The 21,928-nt window shown below is 32.2% G+C and overlaps 1 protein-coding gene across 2 annotated transcripts; it reads left to right on the top strand.

Annotated features, from left to right (window-relative positions):
* Positions 1-4,582: 4,582 nt before the first annotated feature.
* LOC117916234 (copper-transporting ATPase RAN1) lies at positions 4,583-12,424 on the top strand. Of its 2 annotated transcripts, none has more exons than XM_034832181.1 (9): positions 4,583-5,009; positions 5,691-6,299; positions 6,790-7,219; positions 7,330-7,655; positions 9,024-9,082; positions 9,190-9,532; positions 10,148-10,348; positions 10,455-10,712; positions 11,757-12,424. In XM_034832181.1, the coding sequence occupies exons 1-9, from the start codon at positions 4,710-4,712 to the stop codon at positions 12,231-12,233; spliced, it is 3,003 nt and encodes a 1,000-aa protein (XP_034688072.1). In that variant the 5' UTR covers positions 4,583-4,709; the 3' UTR covers positions 12,234-12,424. The 2 variants fall into 2 exon arrangements, with proteins under 2 accessions (XP_034688072.1, XP_034688080.1); XM_034832189.1 differs by lacking the exon at positions 4,583-5,009 and adding an exon at positions 5,030-5,101.
* Positions 12,425-21,928: the final 9,504 nt, after the last annotated feature.

Below are 21,928 nucleotides of genomic sequence, written 5' to 3'. Positions count from 1 at the left end.
AATTTGACATGGGTGGTTGGACCAGCTAACAACAACCTAAATCCCACACATCCACAAGCCCATTTTTTTTAGTTGATCAGCAACTCCAACCGACCCTCCATCTTTCTATTTTCAACCTTTTTGTTTTGCATACCAAAAACAAAAAAATATATATAGGAGTAGTGAGATTTAATTCATTGGATGGTGAATGATGATGAAAAAGTCCAACTACTCTTTTGAATTTATATATAGACGTAACTAATTTTGGGTTTGACATTGAACCTACCATATGGTATAGATGACCAAAATTGCAAGCATCGTGGCGTCATGATTTGGACATATTATCCAATCTTTTTCCCTTTTGATGTGCCTAAAATTTGATAATTTTGAGCAGCACCCACTTTGGGAAAAGGTGTGTTTCAAAATATTTATGGGATCACCTAATTCAATTTTGTGAGTCGTAGCTTGCCCTTGGACCATCTGGAAGCATGCAGTACAACCTTGTGGTACATTGTCCAGGTCAAGTTTTGGGTGGAATCAGGAATGGGTCTTCTCGTTTGAACAATTTCATTGCAGGATTCAACCCTTCATCATTCTTATTTGAAATTTCCCTTTTTTTAGTTTGAGAAATTGTTTTTTAGAAGTATTTGTATTTTTACCTTTTTAATGACGATTTCATGGTAATGAAACAAGAAGAAGAATTGTTTATATTTATGATTTAAAAAGTTTTTTTTTTTCCAAATATAGGTAAAACTTTAGACTTTTTTGGCTCTCAAGAAAAAACCGAGAGAAGAAAATAAAGAAGAAAAATAAAAAATAAATTTAACTTAACAAATTATTTTTATATACTTCTTTCTATTTATTTTATTTATTATAAAAATATTAAATATTTTGAAAATATATAATTTTTTTATATAAATTTTAATAATATTTGATGGAATCAAAGATGACCCGGTTTCCATTTTATATAAAAATGATTTTTTTTTCTTTTTTTTGTTTTATTTAGATGGAGTTTGAAGTTGAAGTCAAAGTAAAAATTATAAGAGATTTTTAATTTCTCAAAAGCTAGTCCATATAGGTTTGTTTGAACTTTTAAAAAGTTTTTATAGTTTTTAATAACTTCATGTTTTTTTTTTGCTTTATTTTGGAGTTCAACTTGAAATTAAAGTCACGAATATTAAAATGTAATATTAATATTATAAAAATTTATTAAATATAAAAGAACTTCTTAAATAAGTCAAAATAAAACTTCTATGGAAAGGTTTTATATTAATTTTTTTTTGGATTTTAAGTTTTTTAAATAAAATTAGTCAAATAAATTAATAAAATTGCAAAAGCCTTTTTGATTGTTTGAAATTTAATTCAAACAAAATCTAAGGGTTGTTTTTTAAAATAATTTTCTAATTTTTAGAACAAAAAATTAAGAAAATATGTTTGGTAACAAAAAATTATTTTTTGCTGTTTTCTTGTGTTTTCAAAAAACATTTTCTATTATTTTTATTTGTTTTTTTTATGATTATTTTTAAAAATGAATATACAAATATTAAAAATAAAATACCATATATAAATATTATTTTTAAAACATGTTTAAAAATATTAAAAATAAGTTAAAAGTATTTTAAGTTTTCAAACATCATAAAAGAGTTTTTAAAAACTATTTTTGAAATTATTTTCGAAAATAATTACCAAATTATTCCTAAATTTCAATCTAAAAAGTTGCAAAACATATTATAAAATTGATGAAATAAAAGAAAAAGTTGGTAGAGAATTACAAAGGTAATTCCATGAATCGAGCACTTGAATTGGGTAAACTATTTGTGATTGCCACATGAGCCCATTTTCCACCAAGTGATAGGGGAGGTGACCAAGGGCTTGTTTGCGAGGAATGAAGGCTTGGAAGTTTTCCTGGAGTGATTTGCGTCGTGTCCTCATGAGTGGAGGCTGACATCCCCTTCCTCAACTTTTGTTCCCCCGTGTGTTAATGGTTAGTGCAAAAGAAGTCATCTTTCCAACAACACCGCACGCACGCCCACCAAAAAGGATTGCTTTACGCTAACAGAAACCCAAACTTTTCCCATTCCTCTGCTTGGACATTTCTGTCCCTGCATCCAAACAACCCCTCAAGTTGATAGGATGTTCCACTGAATGAAAATTTCTATTATTGTTGATGCTGGATCAACATGAGTCGGATCCTCCTTATGTTGTGCCACCTAGAGCCTCCACCCAATAACAGGAGACTAAATGAGTCTTTACCTTGCACAAAAGACGTTCGGACAGGGTGTTCGACACGTCCCTCCGAAGCTTAAGTTAAACATAAATGAGTTAGAACCCTTTTAAGATCATAATGAATAGGTCAACTTAAATGATTGTACTTGAATTATACTTCAGGAGGACTTTTTATAAGGCTTAAGAGGGAGTCACTATAGTGCTGAGTTGACACTTTGACTTTCACCTCAATGATGACCATCCTGTGGGAGGCAGGACAATTATTGTAGTTTAGGGCGGCTGATAGGTGCCGTTAGATGGTATGTCATGATGTAACCACGCGTCATTTTAACTTGTTGGATGTATAGGACAATGTATGAGAATCCATTGACACAGACGTGAGGATTGGAGAAGATTTCATCAATCATTCCTATTTCAAATGGAAACTGTTTCACGTGGTAGGGAGGGCTTGAAGACTGGCTAAAAGACGTTGCCTGCTTAAGGAATCCGATGTCATTTGCCGCATGCCTATGTGGTCTGGCGCTCCGGGCATGTTAGCAGTTATCCAGACAATGTTGAGGAGAGTGACACATGGAGGAAGGCCCCTACATTTATGTTTGCTTATTAAAAAAATTAGGAAAAATCCAAGAAAAAAAGAATTAAAGAAAATAAAAATGGAAGAAAAAGAAAAATTAATTTAAAGTTAATACATTATTTTAACATATTTTTTATTTATTTATTTTGTATAAAATGAATCATTTTTAAAATATATAAATTTTATTAGAATTCTCCACTTTCTTTAATTTCATTTATTTACTTCTTCCTTATTTAAGATAAGGATATTTTTTGTCTTTTTATAATTAATTTTAAATTTAAAGATAAGAATTACTTAAAATAAAAAATAAAAAATAAAATTGGTGAGTAGGGATATAACACCAATCAAAATTAAATAATTTATGGTTATAGAGAGAAAAAACTTGGATAGACTTAGAATCCTCCTGTAGACTAAACAAAAGAAATAGATTCATCTAAAATTTTCAAATTAAATAATCCCCCTGCCTCATTCCAGGGATAACCTTATATCTCACGGGAACAGAAGTAAGCTTACGCCCAAACAGACCGGAAAACATGACAACTTTGTCTATACCGCTATACCGGTCAAAGCTTCTGACGGCCGCCGTGTCTGCCAATCATAAATAGAAGACACGTTCAAAAATGATTTTTTTTTTAAATGTCGAAAACGCCCTCCACAAATCCCAAAAATTTAAAAATAATATAAAAATATTTTCAAACTTTTGCCCCCAATAAGATAAATAAATAAAAAATCCGAGCCTGGCCATTGAATGGGAAGCAACTACTTTAAAGTTTTGTTTATATTATTTTTACCAAACTTTCAACCCTATTGGCTAAGTAATATTATTTGTATTTAATGTTTATTAATAATTTTTTATTGCCAAATATGTTATAATGCAAATGAAATGAATGCAAGATATTTCATTACATTTAAAAAATTGATTTTAAAAAATAAGAGTCGGCTTGACAATATTATTTAAAAATAATTTTTTGTTTTTAAAAATATAAAACTGTTTTTAAATCTTTTTTAGCATTGTTCAATTTTTTAAAATAAAATAAAATAAAAATAATTTTTAAAGAACAAATAAAAATTATTTTCATCAATTTTTAAAAATAAAAGATAACATGAACTAGCTTGATTATATTTTTTGAAATTTATTTTTTATTCTTTAACTTAAAAATAAATTTAAGGAAGTATGACCACACCAACCTTAAAACATTCTTTCCAAAATTTACAAGTTTATTGTAAATTTATTGCCACCACTTTTCCAAATAATTTATTGGATACTAATTTTTGTATTTTATGAATGTAAATTACCTTTTATCATATCAAATTATAATTTAAATAATAATATTTTTGTATTCCTAGAATTTTATAAATATAAATATTTGGATGAAAATTAAATAAGAAGTTTGGTGAGGTGGGATTGCATGGCGTAACGTACTAAGCAAATAAAAAAAAATAGGAACATTTTTTAAAAATAAAATTGGAAATAATTCTAAAAAAGTAAGTTTCACTTATTTTTAAAGATGAAATTCTATTTTTTTGCTATTATTTTTTTAAATACTATAAAAATAAATTAAGGCGACTTATTCTTGGAACAAATTAGAAAATTTTATTTTGAAAAACATTTTCCACAATGATTAATTTTTTTTTAACTTGCGTGTTTGACACATTTCATTTTCCCGTCAAGCCCCCCACACGTTAAATGCAGTACAAAAACCGGCAATAGTATAAAAGGCCCCCATTGGTAGATTGGGGAAATATCAAGGGCAAATTAGAAAACACAAAAGATATATCTCTCTTGAGACTTGACGAGCCCACCCGCTCCAAAGTTAAATAAAAGAAAGAAGGTTTTGGTGTCTTCGCCATCTGCATCGGAAAAGTCTCTCTTTCTCCTTCTTTCTCTCGCTAGATTTTCTCTCTCTTGCTCTGTTTCTCGGTTCCATCAATGGCGCCGAGTTTCGGAGGCCTCCAGCTCACGCCGTTTTCATCCGGCGGCAGGAAGACGTTGCCCGAGGACGATGCCGGCGACCTAGAGGACGTGCGGCTCCTCGATGCTTACAAGGAGGACGACTCTGGGTTGGAGGAAGGTATGAGGGGGATTCAGGTGAGAGTCACGGGGATGACCTGCGCTGCTTGCTCCAATTCCGTGGAGGGAGCTCTCCGGGACGTCAATGGTGTCCTGAGGGCCTCCGTGGCGCTGCTTCAGAACAGGGCTGACGTGGTTTTTGACCCCAAATTGGTTGGGGTTAGTTCTTTCTTGCTCTGTTTCAGCAATTTGTGTTTCTTGTGGAATTTGTGTTGAGATCGCGAGATTTGCGTTTGAAGTTTTAATTTATGGTGGGTTGGATGATGGGTTAGTGTTAATTGTTGCGAATTTGTTGACTTGCAGCAGCATATATTGGTTTGAGCTGTGGGTTATGCTTAGTTTTTGTTGGTTTTCTGATTTCTATGTCTTGAAATTCATTATATTAAATTACAATTTACTGTTAATTACTGAATACAAATATTAATTAGGAGCTGCACCTGTTGTTTTGGTGTTTCTTAGTGAAAATTAGTTCAAGGTGCTTTCTTTTTCTGATAAATCATGTCTTTATTTTGTCTATTTTTAGTTTTTAGTTTAGAGTATGTGGTGGATTAGATCTTTGGATAGTGTTAATTATTGAAAAAATCAATTCAGGTGCTATGTATGGCAGTTTGAACTAGGAGTTTGGCTTAAGTTGCTTTCTTTTGCTGATTTATCTATATGAAATTTCTGAGACAAGGATTTGAAATCTTTAAATGCTTTTTTACGTGGGTTGGATCGACTATGGAGTCCAAGAATCTTTTTGCCTTGATTTGCTTTCAATGCTGATAATCTACTTGATAGCTATTACTGACATGGGATTATGCTTCAACTGATGTTTGTTGCAACTGTTCCTTGGTTCAGGAAGAGGATATAAAAAATGCTATTGAAGATGCTGGGTTTGATGCAGAGATTGTGAGTGAACCCAGTCGAACGAAGCCACATGGGACCCTGCTGGGGCAGTTCACGATAGGAGGTATGACATGTGCTGTGTGTGTGAACTCCGTTGAAGGAATCTTGAGAAAGCTTCCTGGTGTCAAGAGGGCTGTAGTTGCCTTGGCAACTTCATTAGGTGAAGTTGAGTATGATCCTACAATTATTAGTAAAGATGATATAGTCAATGCCATTGAAGATGCTGGTTTTGAAGCTTCATTTGTACAGAGCAGTGAGCAGGATAAAATCATACTAGGGGTTACTGGGATATCTAATGAGATGGATGCACTGATTTTAGAAGGCATACTCACCAGCATAAGAGGTGTGAGACAATTTCTATTCGACCGGACGTTAGGAGAACTTGAAGTTCTCTTTGATCCTGAAGTTATCAGTTCTAGATCCTTAGTTGATGGAATTGAGGGTGGAAGCAATGCTAAGTTTAAATTACATGTCAAGAACCCTTATACGAGAATGACTTCTAAAGATCTAGAAGAATCCTCAAACATGTTTCGGCTCTTCACCTCTAGTTTGTTTCTCAGTGTGAGTTCTCTTTAACTTTTTTACATGGACATAGTTTTGGTGTATTGTGTGTCCTTTTACTTTTCCCCCATGGTTTCTTATTAATCAGTGTATTATTTTAATAATTTATTTTCATAATGGTTGGCTTTGTCATTAGGCGTTGTTTGAATGACCCATCAAAATGCCTCTTATTGAATGATTCATGTGAAACGTGTTGCATTTTTTAAACAGAGCATGCTTTCATAAAAAAAAATATATGGTATAGAATCTTCACAATAAATTCTCTTTTAAGAATAGAAATCTTAGCTGTTTTTTCCTTCTGCCTTCTCCTAAGCAACATGAGAAGTAGACACATTTTATGTTAACTCTTCATGAGAATCTCACTATTCAGTAAAACATGTGTCTCTTGTGAAAACACATTGATGATGCATCCAACAACCTTTTAGTTTCTAACAATATTTTTCTTTTACATTTTAGAATTAATTCTTGGGACTGGTTGTATTCTCTTCAGATTCCTGTCTTTCTCATACGAGTTGTTTGCCCTCATATACCTCTGGTGGATTCATTATTGCTCTTGCGATGTGGACCCTTTCTAATGGGTGATTGGTTGAAATGGGCATTAGTCAGTCTTGTTCAATTTGTCATTGGGAAGCGTTTCTATATTGCTGCCGGTAGAGCACTTCGAAATGGTTCAGCGAACATGGATGTTTTGGTTGCATTGGGAACTTCAGCCTCATACTTTTACTCTGTTTGTGCACTTCTGTATGGTGCAGTCACTGGGTTTTGGTCTCCAACTTACTTCGAAGCAAGTGCCATGCTAATAACATTTGTATTATTGGGGAAATATTTGGAAAGTCTTGCTAAGGGGAAGACATCAGATGCGATCAAGAAGTTAGTAGAACTTGCACCAGCAACTGCTCTGTTGCTTGTCAAAGATAAAGGTATACTTTTCTCAACATGACTTGAGAGAGGGTTTTTTATTTTTTAACAAGACATTTACATATCTTTTGATCAAGATAGAAATAGTAGTTTTGATTGATTGATTTCTCAGGTGGAAGGTTCATTGAAGAACGAGAAATAGATGCTATGCTAATTCAGCCTGGTGACGTATTGAAAGTTCTTCCTGGTACAAAGGTTCCTGCTGATGGTATTGTCATGTGGGGTTCAAGTTATGTCAATGAGAGTATGGTAACAGGTGAATCTGCACCTGTTTCGAAGGAAGTCAATTCACCAGTTATTGGAGGTACAATGAATTTATATGGTGCCCTTCACATACAAGCCACCAAAGTAGGATCTAACGCAGTTTTGAGCCAGATAATTAGTTTGGTTGAGACAGCTCAGATGTCCAAAGCTCCTATTCAGAAGTTTGCCGACTTTGTAAGTATTATTCATGTGAGGTGCATTCTAAGCAATTTATTTTCCTTCAAAAAAATTAATGGAGTTGACATATGTTGTGCTTGTGTTACAATTTGTGTTATTTGAGGATATGATTTGATTATTGTTTTGGAAGTACTTTTCTTGCTTGTTCCTTTTGAAATCGAGTCAACTAGGGGCTTTCATACTGACCGAATGGTTTCTTGGGTAAACAAGATGCTAAAACTGTGACTTGGCATTTCTAACGATGTTAAATCTAATTACCTCTGTTCATTCAGTTCCCTATTTTTGTTTCCTAAATTTTATGATATATGTCGGCCTGCCCTCTTTATTTGATATATTGAACTCAAAAGTCAGTAATCTCTTAATATTTAAGGGTCAAGTTGAGTGTCATGCTGTTGCACTATTAATGTTGTCTTTAAGCAGGGTCATTCTACACTGTGATGCCATTAGGTTGGATTCCAGATACGTTGCTTGATAGAATCCATGTGATTTGAGTGCCTTGCTCTTTTGCTTTTGGTTGATTCTGATAGTTGTCACTGTTTAATTTGTTGTTCTATTCAATTTCTACTGAATCGAGATAACCATTTATTCCAATATAAAATTAGTCATTCTTTGTTCCCCCACCTCAAAGAGGCTGATTATTTGGATAAGTAACACTTCAGCTTGTTGAAGTTTCTCACATGTTGCTGGCAGCTAGCTGTTATGTCTAACAAACCTCAATCAAAAGCAAGGTGTGTTGGGTGTTAATGAGTCGGTGCCTTATTTTGTAATTTGTATCTTCCTTGTCATTGCTCTTCGAACCATAATGCCAACCATTTTGGTGTGCTCTTATTTTTGTATTCCATTCACTAGAACAATATTAAAAACTTCCCCAAAGTCTAGGACATAAAGAGTCAAACAGAAGATAATAGCCTTGACTTGTGAAATTTCTTCCATTTTGCTTACTCCATGCGGTTTAAGAAGTAAAAAACCTCAGGCAATAATGAGGAGCATAGAGTATGAATGAGTGAGTATCCAGTGCTTGATTAATGCTTGTCCAAGCATTATTCTCTTAAACATATTGTCAGCTCGAGGAGAGATGTAGAAACTTACCGTTTTGAAGTTTCTCTAATAACTACTGCAGATGACATGGAAGAATATCCCAAGAACAGTAATAAACCATTATGATCCAATGGAATACTTCTGAGAAGACTAATTATCAAGTTTCTATATTACCATCTGTACGCCTTTTTCTGTTCTCTGAAATTCATATTTCTTTTTTCAGTTGTTGACTTTATGAGCTGGAATTTTTGTTGGTCAGGTGTCTATATGAATTGTGAAATCAAATTTCATCTGACCCCAGGTTTCTTTTATTCTTAATGATTACAGGTTGCCAGTATTTTTGTTCCAACAGTTGTTGCTATGTCGTTGCTGACACTATTGGGCTGGTAAGATTGCAGTGGCTAAATTTGGGGTACTCATTTAAGTGGTATATTCATAATTTTGTTTGAATGTTAACATCTCATTATCATTTCTTTATTTTAATTCTCCATAGGTATGTTTCTGGCACTCTTGGTGCTTACCCAAAGCAATGGCTGCCAGAAAATGGAAATTATTTTGTTTTTGCACTTATGTTTGCAATATCAGTTGTGGTGATTGCATGTCCCTGTGCCTTGGGCCTGGCAACACCAACTGCTGTCATGGTTGCAACAGGGGTTGGGGCTAATAATGGTGTGCTGATAAAAGGAGGAGATGCTTTGGAAAGGGCTCAGAAGGTTAAGTATGTGGTATTTGATAAAACAGGCACCCTAACTCAGGGAAAAGCTACAGTTACAACTGCAAAAGTTTTCACAGGAATGGATCATGGAGAATTTCTTACTTTGGTAGCTTCTGCAGAGGTGATTTCAAATTCCCTGATTAGTTCACATTTTCTGTTTTTTTCTTGATAGTCCTATTCATTTTTTGTTTTCAAGATTTCGCTTTCAGTTTTCAATTACATGGTATTGCAGAAGGTATAGTGCTCTGTAATTTTCTTATGCATAGAAAAAGTCATTTAGACACCCTTCTTGTTTTGGTGAAGGGACCACATGCTTTCCTTACAGTGTGGTGTATGCTGTGCTTGAGAACTGAATGGCGTGGGTTTAGGGGAGTGGAACCTTTTTCCCATCTGCCCTTTGGTATTTGATGTCCAATTTTCAGTTTTTTAATCACAGTGCTACATGTAGGTGTGAAGGGACACCTTTGTAATTTCAGTAAAAACAGCACAAGCCATTTATTGAAATACCCTTGCTTTATCAAAAAAGGACCACATGCTCCTTCTTGCAGTATTATGGCATGCTGTGTCTGCAAACAGAACTGTAAAATTTGGTAGTTGAGGGCTTTTGAACCTTTTCTTCTTCTTTTGTTCTTTATCTATTTATTATTTGGGTGGGGAAAGGAGACTTATTCAATTGTCAATCAATTAAAAGGTATGGACAACCAATAATTCTGTTTTTTCTGTTTCTATGGCTTAGGCTAGCAGTGAACACCCACTGGCTGTAGCCATAGTGGAATATGCTCGCCATTTCCATTTCTTTGAGGAGCCTTCTACAACCAAGGATGCTCAAGACCACAGCAGAGAGACTAGATTCTCTGGATGGCTTCTGGATGTCTCAGAGTTTTCTGCTTTGCCTGGAAGAGGTGTCCAGTGCTTTATAAAAGGAAAACGAGTCCTGGTGAGGTTTTTTATTCAGATTAATGCTATCAATGCAGTTTGAAGCCAAAAACTATGCTTAATTATTCTTTTTGGGGGTGCTTAATAGAGATAATGTTCTTGAACAGGTTGGTAATCGAAAGTTGCTGACTGAAAGTGGGGTCACAATCCCAACTGATGTAGAAAATTTTCTTGTAAATTTGGAAGAAAGTGCAAAGACAGGTGTACTTGTTGCATATGATGATACCGCAGTTGGTGTTTTGGGGGTTGCAGATCCACTAAAGCGAGAAGCTGCTGTGGTTGTGGAAGGCCTTTTGAAAATGGGTGTCATACCAGTCATGGTTACGGGGGACAATTGGAGGACTGCTCGGGCTGTTGCTAAGGAGGTCAGTTTTTTTGCCCTCCTTGTTCAGTGTTATTAGTCAAACTCAATTTTTGGCATTTGTTTTTCTTCTAACATTTTCCTTCATTTCAAGTTATTTGATTTACCTTTTTTTGAGTTTGATGGTTCTATATTTCCCTTTATAAATTCCTTCATCATCATACAATTTTAGGGTGTGTTCAGGTTTAGAAAGTTCTCCTTATTCAAAAGCAGCCTATATAAAAAGAGCACTGAAAATGTGTCTAGCGGCTTTTTTTTTTTTTTTGGAAAAACTATTTTCAAAAAATATCTTTGAAACATCCTGTATCAAGGATGCATTTCTGGAAGTTGCTTCCGGCGTTCATTTTGGAAACTTATTTGAGAAAGATGGTGGAAAACATGTCGCTGAAAATTTTGTTTCTTCTATTTTCCAAAATTTCAAATTTTTTTTTCTAAGATGGAAGCAAGTTTTTAAACCAGATTTGCATCAGCCCTAACAGTTTTGGAATTTTATCTTGAATTTAACCAGGTTCAAAACTGTTTTGAAACCACAGTTTGCACCCAATCCATAACATATGTTCCTGAGAAAGTGAATGTTTAATTCTTGTTTCGGCTTTGTGCTAGTGATTCTAGTAAATGGACTTGATCTGTATACAATTTAGTTAAATATAAGTGGCTCTGGAATTGTCCAATACAGACAAATATGATCCTACATGAGTATTTTTTTCTCTTCTAAATATCAGTCTCATGTTAAAATTTATTGTGAATGAATAGATATTTAATTCCTTTATTCGAAGCTCTTAGATTCAAGTTTTCCAGATCCAAAAGAACTTCTATGAAATGTTATGCCATCTCTGTTCATGTGTGTGATTAGATATATAAGCTTGATTGGTTCAGATACTCCTTGGATATCAGATGGAAAACCCAACGACTTGCTCTCTATGGAACAATATCATTTTCCCCATCTCATAGGCTTGGTTTTCTTCATGAACATGAATCCCAGCTGCACAAATATCAAATGTCAAAATTTATATGAACAGGAGATTGAAAATATTTTCTTGGTGAACAGGTTGGCATTCAAGATGTAAGGGCAGAGGTAATGCCAGCAGGAAAAGCCGAAGTCATCCATTCCTTTCAGAAAGATGGAAGCATAGTTGCAATGGTGGGCGATGGTATTAACGACTCTCCTGCCCTGGCTGCTGCAGATGTTGGTATGGCAATAGGAGCAGGGACTGATATCGCCATAGAAGCTGCAGACTATGTGCTGATGAGGAGTAACTTAGAAGATGTAATCACAGCCATTGACCTCTCGAGGAAGACCTTCTCCCGCATCCGGTTGAACTATGTCTTTGCCATGGCCTACAATGTGATCGCGATTCCCATTGCTGCTGGGGTCTTCTTCCCTTGGCTAGGTATAAAGTTGCCACCATGGGCTGCTGGCGCATGCATGGCTCTCTCATCTGTAAGTGTTGTGTGCTCTTCTTTGCTTCTAAGGAGATACAAAAAACCAAGGCTTACAACTATACTAGAAATAACTGTAGAGTAGGAATAAATGAAAAAAGTGAAGAGAAAAATTAAAAAAAAAAAAAAGAAGCAATGTATCATAGGATGGAAATTGAGATGGGTGTGAAGAGCTGGTCTCAATTTTGTGCAATTTTTTTTTTGTTTTCATGTGCTGGGGTCTGTATTTGTACTCACCCATGCAATGTAAATGGCTGCTTCTTCTTTGTTACTTTATTTTTTGTCCGTTCTTTTCTTGGATTCCCCGGATGCTCAATTCATGGCTATGCTACAGTCTCCTCCCTCCTCTGTGAGGAGAAGAAAGGGCTGTTTGGGAATATTTTTTAATACGGTTCTTAATAAATAGTTTTGGAGAATAGTTTTGAAAAGTAGTTCTTCCATGTTACCCAAACAAAAAGTAAAGATAATAAATTATATATATATATATATATATATATATATATATACAAACTTATTAAACTTATTTTTTTTATACAAAAAATAAATAATTTGAGAATAAATAAATTTTGGATAAATTTTAATTATATTTATTTATTTTACATATTTACGATAAATTGAATATAAAAAATTATTTTTCTTCATATATATATATATATATATATATATATATATATATATTTATTTATTTATTTTTCTTAATATTTTGCTGAAATTAAATATAGCCTAAAGAAATTAAGAAGGAAAGAGAAATTGAATGCTAACTCCCGGGTGTTCTGGTGAGCATTTCTTGCATCTCCTACTCTTCATAACAATTTTTTTAAAACTTATTTCTTGAAAATAAATCAGTGTAAAAAAAAAAAATTATATAAGTTTTTATTTTAAAAAAAGGAATTAAAAAGACTTGAGGATGTTTTCTAGTAATTTGCAAGTATAACGTTTATTTGGTTACCTCTAATAAAGAAATATTGAATAGAAAATTTGAAACATTTTCTAACACTTGCAAGTGTCACTTGGTTTTTTGGTTTTTCCTTTTCCCATCAAACTCAGTGAGAAGAATGTCCACATGGTTCATCAATTCTGTGGCTGATAATACCATTCTAAAATTTAATTGAGTGGAGGTTCAATTGGGTTCAAAATCAATTCCCTCTTCACAAAGGTTCTATTTGAAGTTTCATATACAAGCCTAGAAATTCAACTAAATATTTGCATCATAAATTTTATATCAACCACAATTAAAATAGTCATTTTGTTTCATTCGAATCTTATTACAATGAAAAATTTTAAATTTAAGCAATTAAATTTATATGAATATAAGAGACACATAAGCATCAATATAACATGTAATAGTAAATGAAACAATTGCGTAGAGTAAATAAAGGGGAGATAGAGAGAATGCAAATTTAAGATCTTTATAATAGTTCGATGCAACTCGATCTACATGTACTCTCCTTATGCTTTTACTTGAGTAATGGTTCTATTAATAAAACATTCAACACAAACTTTCAAGTTTTATACTTGAATTAAGTAGGATTTACTGGACACTTAAAAATTTCCTCCGAAGATCCCCTCTTTTGAACTCTCAAAGTGACGTCTCATACTTGGTAAATACTAAATGATACCTTACATTTAGATTTTTCCTTTAAGTGATATCCCAAACTTGACAAATACTGAATCATACCTCATGCTTATATTTATCCCTCAAGTGATGTCCTGTACTTAAGCTTACCTTACAAAGTTATAATTGGATAGAAAGATAAATATCTCAAAATCCTAGTACTAGTTTAAGCTCAAATAATACAAAGTAAAACTAGGATTGAGGTGCACTAAAATGAAATGCAAGTTTGAAAATAAGTACACTCTAAAACACTCCTCTAAATAAGAGTTGAAAGCTCAAACTAGCCGTTAAATATAGTTTAGGATTGATTAATTGGTTGAATCAATTACTAGCCATTAAAGTTATTATTTGTCAAACCAACTCAATTGATTGAGGTTTAACCTTCATCGATTAAATATGTATTATTGAGAGAGAGAAAAAAAAACAAGGAAAAAAGGGAAGAGAGAGAGCAAATGCACCTTAGTTAGTCAAGCCAAATCGGCTCAACCATTTCTTTCTTACGTTAACTGATTGCATTGTAATGCATAAAAATCCTTGTTTTCAGGCTTGAAATCTTCGATAACTTATATTCAACTTTTTAAAACCCTTTAAAATAAGTTTATGAATGATTAAGTTTTAGGTTTTTATAAAAAAAAAAATATAAAATCATCTAATTTATAAAAAAATAAAATCAATTTAGGCACTTGAGTGAGTTTAGATACTTAGTTGAAAATGAAATGCATGATCCTCATGTATCAATTACTTTATAAGGAGATCTTAGACAAATGATTTTACTCAAACTTTTCTTTAAGATTTTTTTTATTTATTATTTTTCCTATTGACTTGATGTATCTTTGATTACATCTTTGAAAATCTTTTTGTTGAAATATATTTAAGATAAATTATTAGTTTCATAGTTTGATTTGGTTTTTTATAAATTGATAGTATGAAGTGTCCATTTAGACTTATTTCTTATTTTTCGTTTTTTAAAATAAGAAAATAACAATAGTTTTTATATTTAAAAAAGTAATAATTTTAAAAATTGTTTAAAAAATAGAGATATTAAAAAAAAATTCCACCAAATATACAAATAAAACCCAACCATATTATTTTTCTTATTTCAATAATATAAGAAGAAGTCCCAACATATCGCCTCAAAATCAATTTCCTCTTAACAAAGGTTCTATTTGAAGTTTCATATACAAGCCTAAAAATTCAACTAAATATTTGTATCATAATTTTTATATTAGCCACAATTAAAATAGTCATTTTGTTTCATTCGAATCTTATTACAATGAAAATTTTTAAATTTAAACAATTAAACTTATATGAATATAAGAGACATATAAGCATCAATATAACATGTAATAGTAAATGAAACAATTCCATAAAATAAATAAAGGGGAGATAGAGAGAATGCAAATTTAAGATCTTTATAATAGTTCGATGCAACTCGATCTACTTGCACTCTCCTTACGCTTCTACTTGAGTAATGGTTCTATTAATAAAGCATCCAACAAAAACTTTCAAGTTTTACACTTGGATTAAGTAGGATTCAGTGGACACTTAAAAATTTCCTCCGAAGATCCCCTCTTTTGAACTCTCAAAGTGATGTCTCATACTTGGTAAATACTAAATGATACCTTACATTTAGATTTTTCCTTTAAGTGTTATCCAAAACTTGATAAATATTGAATCATACCTCATGCTTATATTTATCCCTCAAGTGATGTCCCGTACTTAAACTTACCTTACAAGGTTATAATTCGATAGAAAGATAAATATCTCAAAATCCTAGTACTAGTTTAAGCTCAAATAATACAAAGTAAAACTAGGATTGAGGTGCATTAAAATGAAATGAAAGTTTGAAAATAAGTACACTCTAAAACACTCCTCTAAATACGAGTTGAAAGCTCAAACTAGCCGTTAGACATAGTTTATGATCGATTAATCAACTAATTGGTTGAATCAATTACTAGCCATTAAAGTTATTATTTGTTGAACCAACTCAATTGATTGAGGTTTAACCTTCACCAAATAAATACGTATTATTGAGAGAGAGAAAGAGGGAGAAAAAAAAAAGGAAAAAAAAGGAAGAGAGAGCAAATGAACCTTGGTTAGTCAAGATAAATAAGCTCAACCATTTCTTTCTTACGTCAATTGATTGCATTGTAATGCATAAAAATCCTCGTTTTCAGGGGCTTGAAATCTTCGATAACTTATATTCAACTTTTTAAAACCCTATAAAATAAGTTTATGAATGATTAAGTTTTAGGTTTTTATAAAAAAAAATATAAAATCATCTAATTTATAAAAAAATAAAATCAATTTAGGCACTTGAGTGATTTTAGATACTTAGTTGAAAATGAAACACATGATCCTCGTGTATCAATTACTTTATAAGGAGATCTTAGACAAATGATTTTACTTAAACTTTTCTTTAAGATCTTTTTTTTATTATTATTGTTTTTCCTATTGACTTGATGTATCTTTGATTACATCTTTGAAAATCTTTTTGTTGAAATATATTCAAGATAAATTATTAGTTTCATAGTTTGATTTAGTTTTTTATAAATTGATAGTATGAAGTGTCCATTTAGACTTATTTCTTATTTTTCGTTTTAAAAAATAAGAAAATAACATTAGTTTTTATATTTTAAAAAATAATAATTTTAAAAATTGTTTAAAAATTAGAGATATTAAAAAAAAATTCCACCAAATATACAAATAAAACCCAACCATATTATTTTTATTATTTCAATAATATAAGAAGTCCCAACATTTCGCCTCAAAATCTATTTTTTTTTATAAAAAAAAATATAAGATAAATTTACCTTTTTTTTACAAGACATTCTACTTTTATATATCAAAAAATTTATTTAAAAAAAAAAATGTATCCAAGCAAACACTAAATTTGATCTTGTCGGTGTAGTTTGTAAAATTTTCAAGTTTTCTAATATTTTACTACTAAATTTGTAATCTAGATTGTTCTAAACTTTAAAAGATCTATATTTTAGATTTCGATTCAAGTACCCTTGGACAAGGTATTTAATATTTTAGATAGCTGTCACACATGGAGAGAGGAGTGTACTCCTTTCAAAACCAGTCACTAAACTCTCCAAATTCTATATGTATATATTTTTTCTTAACCGGGAAGTAAATTCCCTGTCATTGAAACCATTCTCCTCCTTCACTTTCAATCGTAGATTAATCAAAGTTTGGTTATTGATTGGAACGAGTCAAAGAACTCCAATAGTAATGAAGTGGGTTGGTGGAAGATTAAAGTTTCGTGACCCATTCCCTGGTTGAAAAATATTGCTGTCATCATATTTATTTTTCTTTGACTAACGTTTCTATTGTCTTTGTCACATATGACGACGCTTGTGGGTTGCTTTGTCACGAATGATGTAAATTGGGAGTTGTTGTCTCTAGGCATAGACCATTTCTTTCACCCCGACGTACACTTCACTTTCATCGCACGTGACAATTTCATAAATTAGAATTAAATTCCTTCATGTTTAATTTGGTGGGACTCATTCATTCCATCATAGTTGCTAGCTTGCAAGAGCATAGACCAATTTTAATAAATGATGGCATCAAAATTCCATATGGGTGATTTTATTTTATTTTTTCTCTTTTTTCCCAATCCTAAAAATATAATTTGAAGATGATAATATAACTTTTAATAATTTTTAAATTTGGAAATTGAGATTTTGAAAAGTAAGAAGATTTAAATATAATTTTTCAAAAATATAAAGTTTCTCGGGGAAATAATCATTTACTTTTGAGTTAATAATTAGAAATGATTTTTCCTGGTAATTTATTTTTATTTTTTATTTCTTGTATTAAAAATTGTATCTTGATGAAAAAGTAATGTGAATAAGAAAAAAATATTTTAAAAGGAAATTGATATGACGTGAAGTATTGAGCATTATTTTCTTTCAAAGAATTATTTTAGAATTTTTAATTTTTACCCAAACCTTTTCATCTTCCCATGCTTGTTTGCCCATCAGGCAATGATCTCTAGGGTTTTTGGGTCTTCTTCCCACGTGGGGTAACAACATGGTGCGTTCAAACTTCAAAATTCAAAGGAGCAAAGGGGACAAATACCTAGTCAAATTTGAATCCCATAGACTTAATTGCTTTGCAAGCCAACCCTTATTGATAGAGATGTAAGAGGCCAAGTATATACCATATATGCGTTTCTCTCTCTCTCTCTCTCTACTATATCTATATCTATAAAAATTATACATTGCTTTCAAGTGATCAACCATTATGGGTTAATAGGCCTTGACTTCCCATATCTTCAGCTCTAGCCTGTAGTATGTAAAAGTTTGTCAAAATTTTAGCAAAACGTGTTCACAAAAGAGGTTTTGAAAATAAATAAATAAACTCTTCATCCCTTTGTTTTCTTACAAAACTCGATTCATTTCTTTACAATATTCAAATGTATCAGGTGAGTCATACATATATAAGACCGTATCGAATATACGACCTTTTTGTACATCTATTTTAAATAGTAGACGAAGTAAAAATAGAATTAATTAAGTCACGCAATTAGTTTTAATTTTTTAAGATAGTTATGATATTTAAAATTTTAAGTAGTATACTTACCCGGAAAAAGCTTCGGAGAAGAAATGCAAATTCTTGGAGAAAAAAGCATTCATATCAATACCAATCCTTCGTGTATAAAATTCTAAAACCCTAAATCCATGCACGTGCCCCAAATGGTCAGCCGAAAGTTCAATGGGTGCGATATGTTTCCTGGAGAAGGTGTAAAAAGGAGGTGTGAAAGCACAGTGATTTCCAATTCTTTGACCAAATAAATGAAGACCTTCCAACACTCACCATGGGAAGGGCCCTAGGCTGAGGGTAACCTTACATGTGTATGATTACGACCCCATTTTGATAAGCAGATATGCTGCTTCCAGGAAGCACACATCCCCTTTGGCTTAATTTCTCTCTCTCCCAAGGAATAGTCAAGAGTCCGCGTATCCATATCTCTCTTTGACCACCATAATATTGATCACTATATATTCCTTCATAATGGGGTAAAGGTTGCTTGCTGAAGAACAAGCAAGAGATCAGTCATGAGCAGTGCAGAGAGTGATCAAGAATGGCTACAATTCGTAGAAGAAGTGCAGTTGTCTTCTCCGGCCACCAGTTCTGGTGGTGGTGGCGGCGGCAAGCTGAGCCCGGCCAATTCAACTGATCAGCTGCTAAGCCCGGCCACTTCAACTGATCACCTGCTGGGCCCCAAGGGCTGCATATCCAAACCAGTCCGGAGGCGGCCTAGGGCTCCAAGGAGGATTCCTGCCACCCTCCTCACTGCCAACACCACCAACTTCCGAGCCCTGGTGCAGCAGTTCACCGGCCGTCCCACCACACCATTTTCATCCAGGTCCCAGAGGGGGCCTCTCACCTTAAACTTCCAACTCGGAACCCAGCAGTATCTTCACCCTTTCGGGTCCGATTATCACAGCACTGACCACCACCACCACCACCACCACCACCGCCACCACCACCGCCACCGCGAGCAGCAGCAGCAGCAATTCTTCCCGGTCAATGGCACAAGTATCACAAGCGACGTCTTGCTGTCGACCATCAGTGACGCCCCGAACTCTCAAGGTAGCCTGATCACCATGGAGAACATTCCTTTAGATGAACTTAGTGTTGATTGTTTCTCCGCTGGATTAAATATGAACGATATTGGTCACTTCTGGTGAGAATATAGAAGAGAAAAAGAATAAGGAGATCGATCGACTAGTTGTTAGACTAAAACTTTCATTGTTATTTATGGCTAATTAGCAACATCAATAATAGTGTAAATTACTTGGAAATATTTTCTTTACTTTGATGAATTAATTAATCCACAGCCATATCAATATATATTCTGCATGCATTCATAAACACTAGGGTTTTCTACTGTTCTTCTTTTTCTCTCTTGAAGAACACGGGTATATCATATATGTTCTAGAATGTCAAATGATGTGTTATGATCAAATTCAATGGTGTAGAAGAAGAGATGATGGGGGTGATGCAGACAATAATACACGGATGATATGTTGGTCAAACACATGGACTGGAATAAGAAAAGAGAGAAGGATAAGAAGCATGTGGCGGCCCAGCAAGGGGTCCATTTGGATCAGAGAGGATTCGCTTTACTAGCTCACTCCCCTCCCATCTCAACCTAAAAGTTGCTTTTGACTTTCCTTTATTATTATTATTTTAATTATTTATTATTATTATTATTAATTATATATATTAATATATATTTCCTCCAACTCATTGAATTATTATTCATCCTACGATTCCTTTTAAAGCTACAATTCTCTCTAAGATGGATCACCATTCACACCCTGCAAAGCAATCTCTTACGGAGCTAGGCGTTTTTTTAGAGATCAATTAAGATGGTGTTTATTTATTTTTAATTTAATACTAAATGTAATTTCCTTTATGTTAGTTTTAAATCTTTTTTATTTTTATTTATTATTTAATTTTATTTTTTTATTAAATAAAAACAAACAAATACACAATCTCAATACAATCCTTATCTTATTAATACTCGATATTTATTAAAAGTAAAATAATATAAAAATAATTAATTTAATACTTAATATTATTAAATTATATTTAAAGTTCATAAGGAACAAACACATCACATATAACATACCGATTCAATTAAGAAACACAAAACTATAGAGGGTTGATTTTTTTATATAATTGGATAGCCATTGACTATATATTAAATGCATTTGTTTATTTAATTAATTGCATTAACCTAATTGAAAATGACTAAATTAAAGAGATCCTTGGACCAACTCCAACTAGGTGTAGGTAGGAAGTATGATTAAGAATAAGAATTATGCTAGTCTATTGCCACGTACACTTGTTGAAATGGATTATTGTATGCTCAAGAATATTATCTTCCCCTAAGGGCATATATATATATATATATATATAAAGATAAATTACAAAAAATTCATAATTAAATTTTTATAATTGGGCCAAATTCTACCAACCATCCGCTTAATGGATTAAATTTTTATAATTGAGCCAAATTGTACCAACCATCCGCTTAATAGATTACGGGGATTAAGTAATCTCGATTTTTAAGATAATAAAGTGAATGTTATGGAATAATAATAATTATGTTATTTAAGTACATAGACAATTATTTAAACATATTAAATGGGTAAGATAGATTAAATAATTAAATTATTAAATGAGTTATAGGACCTAATAGGATTAGTGGAGGAAGGTCTCGGTGGCAAAGGAAGATTTGCTTTACTAGTTCACTCCCCTCCATCTCAACCTTCAACCTTGAAAGTTGCTTTTGACTAAGCTTTATTATCATTTGTTTTCACCAACTCATTGAATTTTTTAGCCCACGATTCCTTTTAAAAGCTGCCTTTTTTTGCCAAGAAGGTTAGAAGGGTCACCCACATGCAAAGGAATCTCATGGAGTATGAGATTTATTTAAGCTTAATAATTAACTTAGGTCTTGATTGTTTTTATTTTTATTTATTTATTTTTAATTTTTTATTAAAAGTAAATTGCTTTTAGATTTCAATAGGTTATTTATTTATTTAATTACTTCTTATTGATTTATTATTTATTTTTTAAAATCTTTTATTGAATAAAAAAATCAAAATATTTGATTTTTGTTAAATGTTAAATATATATATATATATATATATATATATATTCTTTATTTCATAATATTTAATAGAATTAAAATATTTTAAAAAATAACTTAATACTTAACATTATTAAGTACTATTTAGAATTAAATCATAAAAATAAACACCAACTTAGTAAAAATTAAATGATGATTTATTTAGTTATAGTCGTCAAAAAATGTTACTTTAGATGCTAAGTAGCGCCACATGGATAGTCAGATACAACGATTCAACAAATAAAATAAAACATAAATATTTATATGCACCTAAAAAGTGAAAGTGTTTAAAGTATGGAAGTAAAGAGGATCACATAGAAATTAATGTTTCCTTGTTATTTATGATAGTTACCAAATTGGCAAATATTGTACAACTAGAGTGTTGATTCTATATAATTGAATAGCCTTATAGCCATCAACTATAGGTTAATGTAATTGTTTGTTTAATTAATTGCATTAGCCCACCTGAAAATGACTATATATAAAGAGATTCTTGGACCAACTCCAA

Source organism: Vitis riparia, chromosome 1, assembly GCF_004353265.1.
Source record: "Vitis riparia cultivar Riparia Gloire de Montpellier isolate 1030 chromosome 1, EGFV_Vit.rip_1.0, whole genome shotgun sequence".
NCBI classification, from domain to species: domain Eukaryota; kingdom Viridiplantae; phylum Streptophyta; class Magnoliopsida; order Vitales; family Vitaceae; genus Vitis; species Vitis riparia.
This window is presented reverse-complemented; position numbering and strand designations above follow the sequence as displayed.